At 49.3% G+C, this 18,318-nt stretch overlaps 6 protein-coding genes across 6 annotated transcripts; 2 read left to right on the forward strand and 4 right to left on the reverse strand.

Annotated features, from left to right (window-relative positions):
* Positions 1–7,128: 7,128 nt before the first annotated feature.
* IAR55_007071 (glyceraldehyde-3-phosphate dehydrogenase) lies at positions 7,129–8,631 on the reverse strand (the record flags this gene model as incomplete). Its single annotated transcript, XM_066950147.1, has 10 exons — positions 7,129–7,209; positions 7,263–7,377; positions 7,424–7,670; positions 7,728–7,806; positions 7,856–7,967; positions 8,021–8,280; positions 8,330–8,354; positions 8,415–8,459; positions 8,513–8,537; positions 8,601–8,631. The coding sequence occupies 10 exons, from the start codon at positions 8,629–8,631 to the stop codon at positions 7,129–7,131; spliced, it is 1,020 nt and encodes a 339-aa protein (XP_066799362.1).
* A 1,412-nt stretch (positions 8,632–10,043) lies between these two features.
* On the forward strand, positions 10,044–11,159 carry IAR55_007072 (uncharacterized protein; the record flags this gene model as incomplete). The annotated part of the gene is made up of 4 exons (XM_066950148.1): positions 10,044–10,103; positions 10,159–10,336; positions 10,382–10,793; positions 10,850–11,159. 4 exons carry the CDS (start codon positions 10,044–10,046, stop codon positions 11,157–11,159), a joined length of 960 nt encoding a protein of 319 aa, XP_066799363.1.
* Positions 11,160–11,456: 297 nt separating this feature from the next.
* IAR55_007073 (uncharacterized protein) lies at positions 11,457–12,386 on the forward strand (the record flags this gene model as incomplete). Its single annotated transcript, XM_066950149.1, has 3 exons — positions 11,457–11,507; positions 11,554–11,641; positions 11,692–12,386. 3 exons carry the CDS (start codon positions 11,457–11,459, stop codon positions 12,384–12,386), a joined length of 834 nt encoding a protein of 277 aa, XP_066799364.1.
* A 152-nt stretch (positions 12,387–12,538) lies between these two features.
* Positions 12,539–14,328, reverse strand: IAR55_007074 (uncharacterized protein; the record flags this gene model as incomplete). Its single annotated transcript, XM_066950150.1, has 7 exons — positions 12,539–12,561; positions 12,619–12,693; positions 12,777–13,110; positions 13,248–13,388; positions 13,446–13,523; positions 13,577–13,846; positions 13,894–14,328. 7 exons carry the CDS (start codon positions 14,326–14,328, stop codon positions 12,539–12,541), a joined length of 1,356 nt encoding a protein of 451 aa, XP_066799365.1.
* A 394-nt stretch (positions 14,329–14,722) lies between these two features.
* IAR55_007075 (uncharacterized protein) lies at positions 14,723–15,337 on the reverse strand (the record flags this gene model as incomplete). The annotated part of the gene is made up of 1 exon (XM_066950151.1): positions 14,723–15,337. The coding sequence occupies one exon, from the start codon at positions 15,335–15,337 to the stop codon at positions 14,723–14,725; it is 615 nt and encodes a 204-aa protein (XP_066799366.1).
* A 575-nt stretch (positions 15,338–15,912) lies between these two features.
* IAR55_007076 (serine/threonine-protein phosphatase 2A regulatory subunit B beta isoform) lies at positions 15,913–17,623 on the reverse strand (the record flags this gene model as incomplete). The annotated part of the gene is made up of 8 exons (XM_066950152.1): positions 15,913–15,962; positions 16,015–16,042; positions 16,092–16,275; positions 16,322–16,583; positions 16,822–17,115; positions 17,332–17,341; positions 17,390–17,487; positions 17,545–17,623. The coding sequence occupies 8 exons, from the start codon at positions 17,621–17,623 to the stop codon at positions 15,913–15,915; spliced, it is 1,005 nt and encodes a 334-aa protein (XP_066799367.1).
* Positions 17,624–18,318: the final 695 nt, after the last annotated feature.

The following is an 18,318-nucleotide window of genomic DNA, read 5'->3' on the forward strand; positions in this document are numbered from 1 at the left end:
GTATGAACTGCACCTCCAGGAACTATGAATGGACGGCAACTTTAATTATGTCAGCACAATAGATGGTTTCATCAGCCAAAAGTCTGTAGAGACGGACCCATTTGAGTGAGCGTGGATGTATGAGATGCAGTACTCCCCTATATGCTGTAAAATTGCCCAAGGGCAATCTACAACAGAACTGATGGGAAATACAGCGCTGGTTCTGATCTCGTTTGTGGTGAAACCAGCTGGTCCAAAATCAGAATTTTGCAATGAGTGCCTTCTTGAAGTTGTCCAAGGCAGATCCAGAGTAGCAAGCAATAAGTCGACTGTCTACATGCACCAAGAACATGAGTACTTTCCCTCCACGCAGTTGTACATAAAAGTAGGGGTCTGCTTCCACCTTCCCATTCAAGCCAGATATCATGGGCCTATATTGAAACAGCGAAGAGATTGTTTGAGACCGTAGAGTGACTTGTATAGCAGCAGTACCTTGTTTGTTATATATTACTGCCTTCTGGTGCTTCCAAGTATATAGTTACTTGTAGATTGCCATCGAGGAATACCTGGCACTTCCAAAACAGATAGGTCAATAAACCTTACCACAGTGCCGGATTTCGCCGACTTCACTAAACGCCCCGACAAATCTCTTTCCATAATTTCACAAACTTTGTCGAAATTGGGACGATAGTTAAGTATACAGTAGATGGTGTATGAAGATAACAAGATTCCCCTTGTCAATTTTAGTTGTTTAACCATTATCTCCATCAGGTCTATTCTGTGACTGTGTCAAGGAGCTACACCGACCGACGGCGATATCCGTCGTTCAGCTTACAAGGCAAGCAATGAAAAGCCTACTATCGTTGATGTGCTCCCGACTTGGGACAAGATACGCGATGTTGGTGAGACTTGGGTAAATTGTGTTCTAACTCGAGGATTCTCTGCCGAGAACAGCCAAGTAAATGTTGGTCGATGTATCGAGGTTATTCAAGATGATAATATTCAAAGGTACTACGGTAGGACAAAAATCTAGAATCGACGGGGAACTCCTTTCTCCTTTTGCTACGTTCATGTATATATCCTTTTCTTCGCACAAGTTCGCCAAACCTTGCATGTGTAGCGATCTTTTCGCCGGATGTAGAAAGAAACCTCGAGTGGCTGAACAATTTGTGTATTTACCGTATGTGGTGAATAGGGTTGATAAGTTTGCCAAAGTTTCGGTTCCTTCTCCGATGAATGCCGTTTTGTCCAAATGTTTGTCAAACTACTGGGAACTTTGACGGGGTTTGGCCTTATTGGTATATGATCGTGACAGACTGTTCATCCAATGCAGCTATTTGATCCAGCAAGGCGCGCTGAGGACTGACCGGTAGGAGTGTTGCAGTTGGGATTGGTGTTACAACCCTGCGCAAACACCTATTAGTCTATTGGGGCAGTTCAGTTTGCTTCATTTGACATTCTCTTATTTGTTTCACATTTGGGTCGTATTTATCGGTCGCATTTCTAGCGCTGATATAGAACTTGGCTTTTGAATGGGGACAATCTGAAACTCATGCGTTTGAACGGCTCAAGTGAGCGTTCACTTCAGCCGACTTACTTCGCCACTTTGATCCACAGAAACAACTTGTTCTAGAAACCGACGCCTCCGATTATGCCATTGCTGGCATTTTGTCCCAAGAAGAAAATGGGAACCTTCATCCAATTGTGTTTATGTCCCGCAAGATGATTCCAGCCACTATGAAATCCACAACAAAGAAATGTTGGCCATTGTCTCTGCATTCAGAGAATGGCGACACTACCTAGAAGGAACAGCTCAACCTATCAAAGTATATACCGACCCTTTGGAATACTTAACAACAACCAAACAACTCAATCACCGACAAGCCAGATGGTCTGAATTCCTGGTTGTCACGGGGCCAACAGGGATGTCCGTCGTTTCAGCTTACAAGGCAAACAACGAAAAGTCTACTATCGTCGATGTGCTCCCGACTTGGGACAAGATACGCGATGTTGGTGAGACTTGGGTAAATTGTGTTCTAACTCGAGGATTCTCTGCCGAGAACAGCCAAGTAAATGTTGGTCGATGTATCGAGGTTATTCAAGATGATAATATTCAAAGGTACTACGGTAGGACAAAAATCTAGAATCGACGGGGAACTCCTTTCTCCTTTTGCTACGTTCATGTATATATCCTTTTCTTCGCACAAGTTCGCCAAACCTTGCATGTGTAGCGATCTTTTCGCCGGATGTAGAAAGAAACCTCGAGTGGCTGAACAATTTGTGTATTTACCGTATGTGGTGAATAGGGTTGATAAGTTTGCCAAAGTTTCGGTTCCTTCTCCGATGAATGCCGTTTTGTCCAAATGTTTGTCAAACTACTGGGAACTTTGACGGGGTTTGGCCTTATTGGTATATGATCGTGACAGACTGTTCATCCAATGCAGCTATTTGATCCAGCAAGGCGCGCTGAGGACTGACCGGTAGGAGTGTTGCAGTTGGGATTGGTGTTACAACCCTGCGCAAACACCTATTAGTCTATTGGGGCAGTTCAGTTTGCTTCATTTGACATTCTCTTATTTGTTTCACATTTGGGTCGTATTTATCGGTCGCATTTCTAGCGCTGATATAGAACTTGGCTTTTGAATGGGGACAATCTGAAACTCATGCGTTTGAACGGCTCAAGTGAGCGTTCACTTCAGCCGACTTACTTCGCCACTTTGATCCACAGAAACAACTTGTTCTAGAAACCGACGCCTCCGATTATGCCATTGCTGGCATTTTGTCCCAAGAAGAAAATGGGAACCTTCATCCAATTGTGTTTATGTCCCGCAAGATGATTCCAGCCACTATGAAATCCACAACAAAGAAATGTTGGCCATTGTCTCTGCATTCAGAGAATGGCGACACTACCTAGAAGGAACAGCTCAACCTATCAAAGTATATACCGACCCTTTGGAATACTTAACAACAACCAAACAACTCAATCACCGACAAGCCAGATGGTCTGAATTCCTGGTTGTCACGGGGCCAACGGGGATGTCCGTCGTTTCAGCTTACAAGGCAAACAACGAAAAGTCTACTATCGTCGATGTGCTCCCGACTTGGGACAAGATACGCGATGTTGGTGAGACTTGGGTAAATTGTGTTCTAACTCGAGGATTCTCTGCCGAGAACAGCCAAGTAAATGTTGGTCGATGTATCGAGGTTATTCAAGATGATAATATTCAAAGGTACTACGGTAGGACAAAAATCTAGAATCGACGGGGAACTCCTTTCTCCTTTTGCTACGTTCATGTATATATCCTTTTCTTCGCACAAGTTCGCCAAACCTTGCATGTGTAGCGATCTTTTCGCCGGATGTAGAAAGAAACCTCGAGTGGCTGAACAATTTGTGTATTTACCGTATGTGGTGAATAGGGTTGATAAGTTTGCCAAAGTTTCGGTTCCTTCTCCGATGAATGCCGTTTTGTCCAAATGTTTGTCAAACTACTGGGAACTTTGACGGGGTTTGGCCTTATTGGTATATGATCGTGACAGACTGTTCATCCAATGCAGCTATTTGATCCAGCAAGGCGCGCTGAGGACTGACCGGTAGGAGTGTTGCAGTTGGGATTGGTGTTACAACCCTGCGCAAACACCTATTAGTCTATTGGGGCAGTTCAGTTTGCTTCATTTGACATTCTCTTATTTGTTTCACATTTGGGTCGTATTTATCGGTCGCATTTCTAGCGCTGATATAGAACTTGGCTTTTGAATGGGGACAATCTGAAACTCATGCGTTTGAACGGCTCAAGTGAGCGTTCACTTCAGCCGACTTACTTCGCCACTTTGATCCACAGAAACAACTTGTTCTAGAAACCGACGCCTCCGATTATGCCATTGCTGGCATTTTGTCCCAAGAAGAAAATGGGAACCTTCATCCAATTGTGTTTATGTCCCGCAAGATGATTCCAGCCACTATGAAATCCACAACAAAGAAATGTTGGCCATTGTCTCTGCATTCAGAGAATGGCGACACTACCTAGAAGGAACAGCTCAACCTATCAAAGTATATACCGACCCTTTGGAATACTTAACAACAACCAAACAACTCAATCACCGACAAGCCAGATGGTCTGAATTCCTGGTTGTCACGGGGCCAACGGGGATGTCCGTCGTTTCAGCTTACAAGGCAAACAACGAAAAGTCTACTATCGTCGATGTGCTCCCGACTTGGAACAAGATACGCGATGTTGGTGAGACTTGGGCTAAATCTTGTTTCTAACTTGAGGGTTCTCTGTCGAGAACAGCCAAGTAAATGTTGGTCGATGTATCGAGGTTATTCAAGATGATCATATTCAAAGGTACTACGGTAGGACAAAAATCTAGAATCGACGGGGAACTCCTTTCTCCTTTTGCTACGTTCATGTATATATCCTTTTCTTCGCACAAGTTCGCCAAACCTTGCATGTGTAGCGATCTTTTCGCCGGATGTAGAAAGAAACCTCGAGTGGCTGAACAATTTGTGTATTTACCGTATGTGGTGAATAGGGTTGATAAGTTTGCCAAAGTTTCGGTTCCTTCTCCGATGAATGCCGTCTTGTTCAATTGTTTGTCAAACTCCTGGGAACTTTGTCGGGAGTTGGCCTTACTGGTATGCAATCGTGACAGTATATATATACATTGTCTTAGTTCTGGTTGTTCTAGTCTTTCCCTAGCGATTTCTCGATTGAAAGTCATACCTAGTACCTTGCTCATTGTTCAATGATATCACTGTGGTACCTCACTCTATCTAGAACTGCTACAAGCCCTTCTAGATATCCGCGTCAAGTTCCTCGCCATCCTCGCTATCCTCGTTATCCTCGTTATCGTCGTTTCCTCATAGTATACTGTCTCGTTGTGTGATAGGGTTCATTGACTGAGGCCACATTGACCATCGTGACAATACTCTCCCTCTACAAAAGTATCAACGGTCGTCATACCTGTTGCTAGGAAGACACCTATCAGTGATACCAGAGTAATCCCCATAGCTAGCTTGTGATCCTTCATAGTTACACACCGCTTGCCCGTGACCTTACAGAAGTTTATGAATTACCTTCTCATCCAAGTCTATCTATGTACGCTGTCCTAGGATTCCTCCCGGACGGGTCGTAACACCAAGTCCTGACACCCGAAGAGGAGGACTGCATAGTTGACTACATTCACCGACTATCACTCTGTGGCCACCCTCCTACGCCTGCAATTGTCAGAGAGGTTGCTGCCAAACTTTGAAAATCCCAATACATCTCCTAACCATCCAATATCTCCCTTAGGCCACACTCGGCTTGACATGTTCCGTAAGCGGCACACAAAAGTCTCTAGTGTATGGTCTCGTCCCATCAACAAGCAGAAAATTGAAGCTGCAACTCCCAAGACGCTTGAGCTGTGGTTTGCTGAGGTCAAAACTCTCCTTGACAAGAATGGTTACTTGCCTTGCAACATGTATAACATGGATGAGACAGGGTACGCTATGGGTCAGACACAGTCTACAATGGTTCTGTTTGTCAGACTGGACGGCAGTGGAGACAAAGAAGATGGAGAAGGGAAGAATAAGGCAAGGAAGGTCAAGGCGTCCAAGTCAGCACCGCCCCGTCGAGAGTGGGTCACAACAATTGAATGCTTCTCGGCCGCCGGCAGAGCCCTGCCGCCTCTTGTCATCTTCAAAGGCAAAGACATGCATGATCAGTGGTACCTGCCTGACCGCTTGGCGTCTATGAATTGGGTGTACACATCGTCTAACAAGGGTTGGTCAAATGAGTACCTCGCACATCATTGGTTCTTGTCACGACGGCCATTCCGCCACGACCACGAATAGTGCATCGTTATGTGAACTCCTCTTGATATCTTCCACATCTTCGACATCTTCGAGGAGACACAGACAAAGTGCATGATCAGCGCGAAAGAGTTCTGCGATGGCAAGGTGTTAGCGAAGACGACAAAAGCAGAGCATGGTGGTAAGATGATGGAATGGGATGGTCAGGTTATCAGATGGTACATTCAACTTGATTAAGTGTTCGCCACCTACCCATTTTCACACCATAGACGTCAACTTTTCGGTGGCATTTGAAGCGTAATGGCTTGGAAGAGATGACTTGCATGTTATGAGTAAATTGTAGCCCACAAACAGAGCATTTGGGAGAGCAATGATTGAGCATGCATATGCGACAGGCGCGCTGTTCAGACATTTTCTCCGGCCAACAAGTTGGAAGTAAACTTCAGCTGTCAATCTTCGAATGCGTGCGACTGTAACAGTCATTCAGAGACCCTGGCACCGATGAATCATATCTGATGAGCACATACCACCTTTTACGGACACGGTCAGGTATGCACATTCATGAGATAGGCCTTTCACCTCATACCGGTCCATGGTGAACACTTATGCGACATGACTGTAGTCGTATACTTTTAACTGTTATCTCATACCCGCTGCGAATATCAAAAAAATGCGCTCGACCAGAGAAGCACCAGCCGCCGTGCGGGCGACTCGCTTATTTTGGCAACGCCACTCGCGCTCATCCATATTGCAGAGTCAAGATTTGCCTAGGAGACCTCCTGTGACAGAATTGATTGTCAGGTGAGATCGACTGTCAACGAGCTTGTCGTTCTGAACCGGCTTAAGTCGCTGTCTCCCCGTAAATCGTCATGCTAGTTGACCCTCTTCATCAGACCGACGGCGCAGAGTTATGAGGGATTCGGAAAGCTTGAGAAAGTTTGCAGTCCAGCTGCCGGGTGAAAATATAGGAGAGAGGCGATGCAGAGCAGAGCACTCGTTGAGCAGCAGAAGGGGCTGCGGGGCGCCCCTAGGTACTAAGGATTTTCAATCTATACATTTGGTCTGCGCCCGATATGGACCAGCTATAGGCTTGCTTTTGCGGCATAGCAGGCGAGAGTCAGCCGAGTGCTGCAAGACAGATGGCCACGTGATTGAGGCTTTGAGGTGCCGCGGGTCAGCAATGGATCAGCATTGATCCACAGGCCTTGATCGTGGCAAGAAACGACTCGTGAAGGGATCTGCTAGCGAGATGTAGCATTTAGGTATGCAAGTCCTGTCGTGTCAAGGAGGTTGTGAGCAACACGTTGACAAATGTATTGCATCTTCAAAAGACTATTCAAAAAGCTGAGAAGATATGTTTACTGAGCCTTGGCGTCAACGGCGGCGATGTAAGCAACAAGGTCACAAACTCGTCGAGAGTAACCGTACTCGTTGTCGTACTATGAGAAGGGATTAGCGGTGCGCCCCTGGCGTCATGAGGAGAGAGACTCACCCAAGAGACGAGCTTGACGAAGTTGGCGTTCAAAGCGATACCGGCCTTGGCGTCGAAGATGGAGGACTCAGTGGAACCGACGAAGTCAGTGGAGACGACATCATCTTCGGTGTAACTGTAAAAGGGTTAGACGGATCCAGGATAATGAATGACCCACTTACCCCAAAATACCCTTCAACTCGGGGCTCTCAGAAGCCTTCTTGATGACGGCCTTGATCTCATCGTAAGAAGCGCCCTTCTCAATTCGAGCAACAAGGTCGACGACAGAGACATCGGAAGTGGGAACTCGGAAGGACAAACCGGTGAGCTTGCCGTTGAGCTCGGGGATGACCTTTCCGACGGCCTTGGCGGCACCGGTAGAAGAGGGGATGATGTTGGCGGCAGCACCTCGACCACCTCGCCAGTCCTCTAGAAGCTCAGATGATCAGCGGCTGCAGGAATTGGATCGATATGTAGCTTGCTTACTGTGGGAAGGACCATCGACAGTCTTCTGGGTGGCAGTAGTAGCGTGGATGGTGCTCATGAGACCCTCAATGATGGTGAACTGAGGGTGGATTAGTGAAAATCAGAATTTCATGATACAGACTACGCACGTTGTCGTGAATGACCTTAGCGAGGGGAGCAAGACAGTTGGTGGTACAAGAAGCGTTGGAGATGATCTTGTACTCGGACTTGTACTTGTCGAGGTTGACACCGCAGACGAACCTGTAAAGACTTGTTAGAGCGGCGTTCCCGATCCGGTATTCGCCTCCACTCACATAGGGGCATCGGCAGAGGGGGCAGAGATGATGACCTTCTTGGCACCACCCTTGATGTGGGCAGTAGCCGAGTCGATGGTGGTGAAGACACCCGTGGACTCGACAACGTAGTCGGCACCGGCCTCACCCCACTTGATGTTGGAGGGGTCCTTCTCACCGAAGACGGTGATGCTCTTGCCGTTGATGACGAGCTTGCCGTCCTTGCTGGAGACATCGCCCTTGAATCGACCGTGGGTAGAGTCGTACTTGAACATGTAGACCTGCAAGGCCGTTAGTGACGACTTGGGAACTGGAGCGGGAGAAGCGTACCATGTAGCCGAGGTCGATGAAGGGGCTGATGATTTGTCAGCATGTTGGGCGGGATGGCCTCGATTTTCATGTCAAGAATACTCACTCGTTGATGGCGACGACCTCGAGGTCACCATGCTCGATGGCGTTCCTACGAGGAGGGGTCAGTGATGAAGATGATGAATGTGAAGGCGGAAGACATACCTGAGGACGATTCGACCGATACGTCCTGCGGGATGAAGTCGGTCATCATTCGTTGAAGCCATTGACCGTTATGCGACACGCAACTCACCGAAACCGTTGATACCGACTTGAGTGACCATTTTGTATCTGTTTGTGATTTGTTTTTTTGTTTGTGATTTGAGAAGAGGAGGCGATGAAAGTGGAAGAGATGAGGATTTGTACTGTGAAGAGAAGAAAGGAGAAAAACGTCGAGTCGTGGGAGGTTTTGGTTTGTTGGAGTCTAGTCACTCTGTGGTGGGTGGTTGGTTTTTGGGTGGTGGGGTGGTGGTGGTGATGCGGCATATGTCTCCCCATTTTCCCATGGTCGTAACAGAGTAACAAGTGGACCCTGAGTCATCTTCCCCTTGAATCATTTTGGCGTTGGGACCACAGCGGCATTAAGATTGGGAAACAATTCACTATTTCCGTCACCGTATCTAAAATTGCCCCTCATTTTTACATCGAACCAAGATGTCACGTGTGAGGATCCTCTGGTGAGGGGGTAAGGAAAAGTCTTGGCGGCTAGTTACGCATCCTTTGATCAATTTTCCCACGGGTGCGACCTCGGCGCCCGTGACAAAACAGAGAAACGGCCACCACCGTCGGACTTTTCCCATCTGATGAAGAAGACGCGTCGGTGCCCGAAGTGGGACGTAGGATTAAATGCGGAGGTGAGGGGGGGGAGTCACAAAAGCAGGCTCTTTGGCCGGAAATGCCCCATATCAGGACTAGTGTGGATCAACGACTTCATAACTTTAGTACACGACGGTATTAAATCACTCTGCGCATGAAGATAAAACTGGAAAAATGCTTCGGGGGGATCTTCCAGAAAAGTCTCTGACAACTTCTATTCTCCTGTGAGAGCAATGCCCTCCCTCCTGTGTAGCTAGAGAACAGCTGTGCCTTCGAGTACGAGTGAAGGAGAGATTAGTCCGAGCGGGAGAAATACATCTGGGATCCTAGATCACTTGGAATAGAAAAAGAAAACGTCATAACCCGTGCTTTTCTCATGTTCCCTGCGCTCTGATGCCACAGATTCGCAAGTTATGTTTTTCCGATCAGGATCCTGTTCTAGTGCCACCGCGTCATCTACTTCCCTCTGCGATCACAGCTGCTGTATTTGGACAGATCTTACGCTATCTACCCTGATCATCGCCGTGATCGTTATCTTTCCATGCACGTTGCTCTGCTTCGCCGTCGTACCAGAGGGCTCGTTCTCACAGCCGATCTGGACCAGCCGGTGACGGTGCGATGCCGTTGCTTGCCGCTAAAATTGGCTCATGTCCGCGTCGCCTCGGTCCCAGATCCTTTTTTTTTCCCCTTTCTCCCTCGTCTTCTCCCGGTCTAATTTCGAATCGAGTCTCGGACTGAACGAGCCAGACAGCTGTCGATACCTATATACACACACATATATATATACCTGCTTTACCTCTCGTACCTACCGTTCGTCCCTCTTCACAAAAATAACCTCTCACTTTTGCATCCAAGAAAAAGAAAACAAAAGAAAATCAGCATGTCTGTTCAATTCGCCAACACTGCCACTTTCACCGCCGACGGTGTGTTATTTGACATGGTGAGCGGCACTTGTTTGGCATTCTACAGTGCAATTGTGACTGACCTCTCTTCAGGACGGTACTCTCACCGATTCCATCGCAGCTGTCGAGGCAGCCTGGACAGCCAAGGCTAACGAGCTCGGTCTCGAGCCCGAAGCTGTCATCAAGGCGACTCACGGACGACGAGCGAGTGACAACCTCATGGAGCTTGTGCCCGGACTCAGAAAAGAGCACGTTGAGCGAGAGGTTGACAGTGAGTGCAACCAACATTCTGCAGTCGTAAGCTGACATTGCCCAGAATTCGAAAGGTCCATCCTTGCCTTTGCCGATACACCGCCTGAGTCGCGAAAGTCCTCTTTCTCCTCTGCCCGATCCGCGCGCGGATCAATATCCTCTTCGCGATCGCCCATGACTCCCCTTACGCCGAACAGCGCCGCCTCTGATATCACCCGACATCCCTCTTTCCGATTCACCACTTCAGACACCCTCAACTTTACAAATTACAAATTGTCGCAGACCATTGAGGAAGCTGCGATCGAGGACGATTCTCCGTTCGAAGACGAGCAGGAGGAAAACGAGAAGATTGTCGACATGAGCGTCAGGATTCTCCCTGGAGTCCGAGACTTGATCAATTCCCTGCCTGAGGGGAAATACGCGGTCGCGACGTCTGGCGCCAAGACTTATTGCCATGGTTGCCTTAGTCGTACTGGGTGAGTTGACCCTTGAAAAACAATGTGTTTCCGTGCTTATTCCTGGCCTTCTATAGAATCACCATCCCCAAAGTTTGTGTGACCGCCGACGACTCTCGACTTCTTCGAGGAAAGCCTTTCCCCGACCCCTTCCTTCTTGCTGCTTCTGACCTTGGCATCGACCCGACGCGTGCCGTTGTCTTCGAAGATTCGCCTTCTGGAATCAAGGCCGGTGTCGCTTCCGGAGCCACTGTCATTGCTGTCTGCACATCACACAAGCGACACCAGATCGACAGCATTGGTGCTCATTACGTTGTCGACACGTTGGACCAGGTCAAAGTCAACCACCTCGAGAACGGTCAATTGCAGTTCATCATCTCTCACTAGATTGCTAGACATGTATCGATTCGACCTAGATGTAGCCTTTAGATAGTCGTAGTTAGTACTGCTGCATCGTGCCTATGCATTTGTATCCGAAAGCATGTCAGGTCGAATGGATATAACACACAAGTTGAACCCGGTTCATTCCTCACCATCATACGCGACATATCATTCCCATCTTGTAATGTTCGAGATGGCTGACGGCTTCTTTTTCGAGACGCCTCGAGTATATATATGTACACAGATGCAGACGTAAATGCATCGACGCCGTCAATCCCAATCTATCCAATCCCCACTCGCACCATGGCCCCTCAACTCTCCCGACGCGGTTGCGCGTATCATCTCGGAAATACCGTGAGTGAGGACCGGCACTGCCACAGAGCTCGCTGACTGTTCGCAGAGTGGAAAGACGTACGATTCAGATGGCAATGTCTGCGCGGCACTGGCGCCAGACGACAAGGTCGCGCTCGCCGTTGTACTTGGCGTTTGTGAGTGCTGATCATGGGTGTCGCGCTCTCCTGCTGACTCGTGGACTCAGGTGGCGTGGTACTTGTCATCCTCGCGGGAATCTACACCCGTCGTTGGTACAGAGCTCGAGACAAATCGTCCCAAGCAAAGATGGATCGCCCGATGTCAAGCATTGGATCCCCATTGATCCCACGCCGGCCGCAACTATCCCTCTCGCGTCAATCGTCCTTGCAGCCCACCTCTCCGCTCTCCGCTTCCTCGTCTGAAATGCACGGAAGCGACTCCGGTTCATCATCCGCCTCACCATCCCTGTACTCGCCTTATTCTCCCAACCCTGAGAATTTCCACTTCCCCATCCTTTCCGCTGATGGTCACCTCCTTCCCCCGCCACCCGCCTCGGTGCGCTCTTTGGTGGAGGTTCCAATTGAGCCAGTAACTCGTCCACTTCCTGCAGCCCCGCTGTCCCCTGCGCCCCTTCTCGCACCAGTCCCAAAGACCACTCAACGATGGAGTTACAGTCCGGTATCTGAGGGGCACGGCCTGTTATCCGGCGTCGAGGTTCGCGGCGACGGCTCCGTGGAAGTGCTACGAGACGACTACGACATCGAGACGACGGCGAATATCATGTCTTCGCCGACCGTTTCGCGAGTTCCCCACCACATGTACGAACCGCAACAGGCGTCCTATCATCAGACCTTCTCGACCGAAGGGGATGACTTGTCTCTATACGACTACGTGTCAGACGAAGGATACAAACGATACTGAATGTGCAAATCCGGAGGATGGGTTGAGCAGATACATAAGGTGCCCGCCGGATTACGACATGTATGCTTGTAACTATATGATGCGATGGGGAGACAACGGAGACCCAAAAGATGCTATGATGTATTACTGGTACAACCTTACTATTATATATTTCAGTCGGATAGAGCGTTTTGCGCTTGGAGTTGAGAGAAGAGATCCTACCAGTCAGCTCATGTTGCATCTCGCAACGTACCTCCGCAGTGTGATTTCCGTCTGGCAACTCGGATAGGCCATTCTCGAACAAGATGAAGTTGACCAAGCGTTCCATCTGATCTTGGGTAATTGTCGTCGAACCTGGCGGCACGGCGGGTGCTGCGCGATTAGCCACAAGTCCAGGCACACTAGACTTACCCCTGATCTTCGGTTTGAGGAACTCATGATGCAACAATTCCGATATGGTCAAGCGATGCTCCTTTCGGTACGACAGGCATCTTTGCATCGAATCGATGGCAGCGGGGCTGACTGCGACAGCCAGGGTCGCAGGATTGATCGGATGGCCATCCAGACCTACACCGACCGCGGTTTTCGGGACCGCCATCTCAGGATAGGTGATGATGTGATTCGGGTCCGCGATGACACCCATCCTAGCGAGCGGTCCGCCACCGATATGTTGGAAAGGAGGACTGCCATAGATCATCTGGTACAGGATACAACCCAGTGACCAGACGTCGCTCGGATATGAAAGCTGGAACATTAGCTTGATTGGGATAGGTCTCACCCACCTTTAACACCTTTTGATTGTTCATTCGCTGGATCGCTTCTGGAGACATATAATTGACCGTGCCAATCTGAAATCAGCTCGGTACTGAAGGTCTTGCTCACCTGTTGATCTCTTTGAATGTTTACCGTGTCATTCGCAACGGCTTTCGCAATGCCAAAGTCGATGATTTTCAACCGCCCCTTAACCAAGACGAAATTTGCCGGTTTGAGATCCGTGTGCACAACATTTTCTTTGTGTACCGCCTGGACGGCTTCCAGCATCTACCCGTTAGTCATAGCTACGGGTTGCTTTCCACTCACCTGTTCCCAGTAGAGCCCTACAAAGTTCATATTGATTGCCTTGCCTCTTTGCTCGTCCAGCAGCGCTGCAAAGTCGATCTCGCCACATTCCATGACCTACGTATCAGCGAGGCCAGACAGGTATGACTCACCATCAAGAGCCTATGCGGTCTATTTGGTTGACTGAATGTGATCTGATGGTCAATGAGCTGGATGACTCGATCGTGGCCTCGAAGTCGCTTGAGCAATTCGATTTCGTTAGTGTAGCTTTGGTAAGTTTCCGAGTCGGCCCGGTCAAGCTGGACCACTTTCAGCGCGTAGATCACTCGTTTCTTGGGTGGTGCCGAGTACAAAACGGAATATACGGTGGACGAACCACCTTTTCCCAACCGTTGAAGCCGTTCGTAAGCCACGCCGTTAACCTGAGAGGGGTCAGTCTGTGTAAGTCGGTCACTCAATCATGACGCACCAGAAATGACGCTCGCGTGGTGTTGACGGCCTGCACGGGTATTGGAGCAGATGGTTCGACAGGTTGCGCAGGCGCAGTCACAGCGTAGACGGCTGAAGCTTGAGGTGCGGGGCGAGGCTCGACAGCTGGTGCGGGTCGACCGGCCCGCAGATTAGCAGGGGGGGGACTGACTCGTGTCTGAGGTGGAGATGGGGATCGTCGAGGCATTGGTCTAGCATATCGATCCGGGTTGATGTCCATGGACTCTAGTGTGCGAGTCACTGGTCGGGTTTCTCGTTCTGGTCGCCGGCTGAAAGGTCTGAACGGTTTGTCTTCGGCAGGATCTAGGGAAACTGATCGGGGCGATTCTCGTCTGTACTCGGAAGTATGTCGAGGCGCCTCGCCCTCTTCAAGGATCGTCGTATGCAGAATGGAGCGTTGCAATGGCGGACTCATTCGCCGTGGCCGATGATCGGATCGGGTATCATGGGGGGGCGATAGGGGAAGGTCGTGTGTCGGTGAAGATTGGCGTGGTGGGGAATCTGATTGTTAGCCAGCCTACGCCTGGTTTGCACCCACCAATCAGGACTGGACTACTCCGTTGCACTCCATCGGTTTCTTCGCTTTCTGCACTTGCAACGACTCTGCGTGCCGGTCCTCCGAATTTGGATAGGCCGCCTAGCCGCCTCCCTGTGGACCTCGCCGCGGATGAAAGGGTTCTGTCAGTGATCCCCGGAGTGACAAAATGTGAACGGCTCGTGACCGTGGATTCCGAGGGGATGGAGGATGATGACGAGGTGTGGGTAAGCAAGGGCCGTAACGTCGCTGTATGTGAAGTGCTGGCCGACATCTAGCGAGTCAGCGCGAATGTGGTCACCAGACTTACCATTGACGTCTCTGCAGTGGCGGCCGTCATATCATCTGCATCTGGCTTCTGCCTCGATAGAGGAGCTGAGACCACCCGCTGGAATCTGCGACCACCATACATCCTGCCCGATCCTCCACTTCCACCTGAATCAGTGTTGTGTGACTGTATTGCATATTCACGCATTGAGACACCGCTTCCCGGGGGTGTCGGGACGAGGGACGAAGCTGACGCTGTCGATGCGTCCGTCAAAGATGCAAGGTGTGCTGAGGATAACGAAGATCGAGCTGAATGGGAGAGCCGAGGCGGAGGGGTCGAGGAGGAAGGCGGCGACGCTAGACTAGATGTCCCACTCTTGATCGACATCGAGGCTATAAGTCTTGAGGCTTGGTCTGTTTCTGACTTGGTCGTGATGCTGTTGCCCGATTTGGCCTCCTTGTCTAATGCCCAATCAAAATTGAAGCTTGGGATGTCAATCTCCACCGACACATCGTCCACTCCTTCGGGCCACACGTCTTTGACGGTACTGGACATGACTTGCGGAGTGAGTGAAGGGAGGTTGTTGTATGCTATGTTGTAGTCTGACTGCAGCAAAGCCATGCTTGTAGCATGGGAAAGAGTGCGTGGGTGTTCGTGTATGAAGCAGAGCAAGCGGATGGGGAAGGAAAGAAAAGAAAGAAGACAGACGCGTGAGTGAGAGAGAGAGATGCGAGAGTGGTTTGTTTACGTCTCCAAAGTTGATTTTCCTGAAATGTGGCACTTTTTCATTTTCCTCTCACAGATTCATTTCGTTTCATTGACTTCTTCTTCACCCTCCCCTCTTCTCCATCTCCACCCCTGTCTCTACTGAATACGAGAACTGTCCTTATTACTGACAGCGTCTGATCCATCCCTTGTTCGAACCAGATCGGAATCAGGTCAGATCGCATTTGCTTTCTATGTGTGTGGGAATATATCAAAAGGAGGAGGGGAAACGGGTTCGAGATGGTGCCTACCAAGAACGGAAAATGCAGCACCATGGACAGAACAAAACTAAAATATTGGAGGAAAACTGGTTGAGACTTGACACAGGATGGTATGAGCGAAACGTGGATAGTTGGTCGTTTGATATTTGCTTCGTGGATATGCGGATTGGGTATCGACTATGACGATGTGGAATACAGGAAGCTGTGAGGTTAGCGAGGGTACTGGAGTACAGGACGTACAGGTTGTTTGTGGCCGCGATCTGCAGAGGATGTCAGCATGCTTCGTGACATAAGGAAGGTCAAACGACTCACAGCGATGGTATTCTCCTTCGGGTGCCAGCTGGCATGTAGCTGTGCAATGTCAGCGGTGGTCCTTTACGGGTACTCACAATCTTCTTCGCAAAATCGATTCCTTCCGTTTGCAGACCCTCCTTCTTTCCTGGAGCTTTTCCACGGGCGCCGCCAATCTTCTTCGCTTTGAAGGCTGACTTGTCCGCTTGTAACACGACGTCATTGTCTCCGTTGACATCGTAGATGCGGAAGTAATTGTGGTATGACCCGGTGAGTACTTGGCTGCGGGAGGATTAACGGAGGTTGTAACCGAATGATGGCTACTCACCTGCCGTCGCCACTGAATGTGCACTCAAACTTATCAAAGATGCAGTCGTTTTCATATAAATCACAGAGCTTCTGACGAAGGTGGTCGTGGATGTTGATGGTCTTGACCGGCTTGTTCTCCATCTTGATGTCCCAGATCTTCAACGTCAGGTAATCCCGTGATAAGATGTACTGGCCATCTCGTGAGAATTTGACATCGGAGATGGAGGAGATGATTTCGGAGAAAAACGACTTTTGTGTTGGGTCCTCCTCTTCCTCGAACACTACTTGTCAGCTGAATTCGGGGGAAAGCACTCACGTTTGGCATGTGAATCGCACAAGGCTGACTCTCTCATATCCGCGAGCTTGATCGTTCCTTTGGAGCTAGAATACATGAAGAGGTTGCAATGTACTGGGTGGAACTCGGCCGCGGTGATCACCTCGGTGAGTTCCTCCATGTTAACAGGTTTGATGTCGACAATGTCTACGCACGTCAGCGGGATAATGCTTGATGGGACTCACTGAAACTCTGATCGCTGATGTTCAGATTCCACAGATTGATTCTCAAGTCATCCGCTGATATGTAAGTCTCTCCATCCGAGTTCACTGATATCGAATTGATGTGATATGCGTGGGCGTTGGCGTAGACTTTTCTGGGAACGGCAGCGGTTATAGAATCGTGAGTCGTCATGCGGGGAAGACGTAAGGGGGGTTGCAATGCTCCATTGCCACCTCCCGGATAACCATCAGAGTGGTTATTCTCCGCGACGACCTTGATCTGCTTGTCGAAAACCTTCCATAGTTTGATGGTTTTGTCTGCAGGCGGTCAGCGAGGTAGCTGATCGGAAACTCACCATTAGTGCTCAGTAAGAAATGGGCTGCGTTTTGTCTCTTGCACCATTTAATCCTGTTGATCTTCTCCTCGATCTCCAGCGATTTCAGGTAGTCGAACTCGGGTTCGTGGGATTGAAACTAGATATTAACGGAGCATGACTTGGTAAAGACGTACCTCTGTGTAGAATTTATATTCACATCCTCGTTTCTGCGATGTTGATCAGCGATGCTTAAGAGACGTATACAATTTACACACCTGCTCGTTTCTCTCAAACAACACCACACGCCCGCCCTTGTCACCTGTCGCGAGGTAGTCACCAGTGTGGTCAAATTCTACTGTCGAGATGATATCGGCTAAAATGTCAAAGGGTCAGTCAGCCTCTGCACAAAGGAAATACCTGGATTACCCACCCTCTGTTATATCTTCTACTTCGCCCTTGTCACCGAAGCACTGGGCGAAGCGCCACTGGGATGCCGCTTCCGCATCCATGTTGTGCTCTGAGCTATGCGTAAGGTCGGAGAAGTCTCACTGAATCGTGAGGAAAGGACGAAGAGGTGAAAAAGCAAAGGTGGAGTAGGGTCAGAAGGAGGCGCGGCCTTGTCCTGGTAATCGCGCGAGGATTGTCGTATAATGCGGGACCGGTGATGGAGGAAGAGACAACGGGATCACTCAGATGTGTCTACAGGATGTCCGCTGAGTTGTACAGTGTAGGAATGAGCGGTCGTGATCACGTCTGAATCGATTATAGATGAAAGAGATGGTCGTGTGTGAGTGGTGTTGGGAATCAGCGCTGAATTGGTTTGGTTTGAGCGGTGACGGTGATGGGTTGGCGCGATGAGAATTTACGTAACAATGTACCTTTCTTACAGCAACAGCATCGGAGTTTTGCTGCATCTTGTGTGCAATGGACCAGGCCTCAGTCCTCCTATTGAAATTGGTCATTGGCAGACACGTCGTATATATGAGTATCATAAAGCTTGGCCCCAGGTAACCACAGTGCATGGTCCACGTTAGGATCACTCTTGACGTATACACCCAATAGTATGAGTAACTAACATAGTGCAGCGTGCCACATTCGTCATCTACCCCAGAAAGTAGTCATTATTTGTGCCTCCCATTTGAAAACAGCAGCCTCTTTTGGGACTGGAGCCACGAAATGACAACAACGACAAACGAAGCTGTAT

Source organism: Kwoniella newhampshirensis (genome assembly GCF_039105145.1).
Source record: "Kwoniella newhampshirensis strain CBS 13917 chromosome 10 map unlocalized Ctg15, whole genome shotgun sequence".
NCBI classification, from domain to species: Eukaryota; Fungi; Basidiomycota; class Tremellomycetes; order Tremellales; family Cryptococcaceae; genus Kwoniella; species Kwoniella newhampshirensis.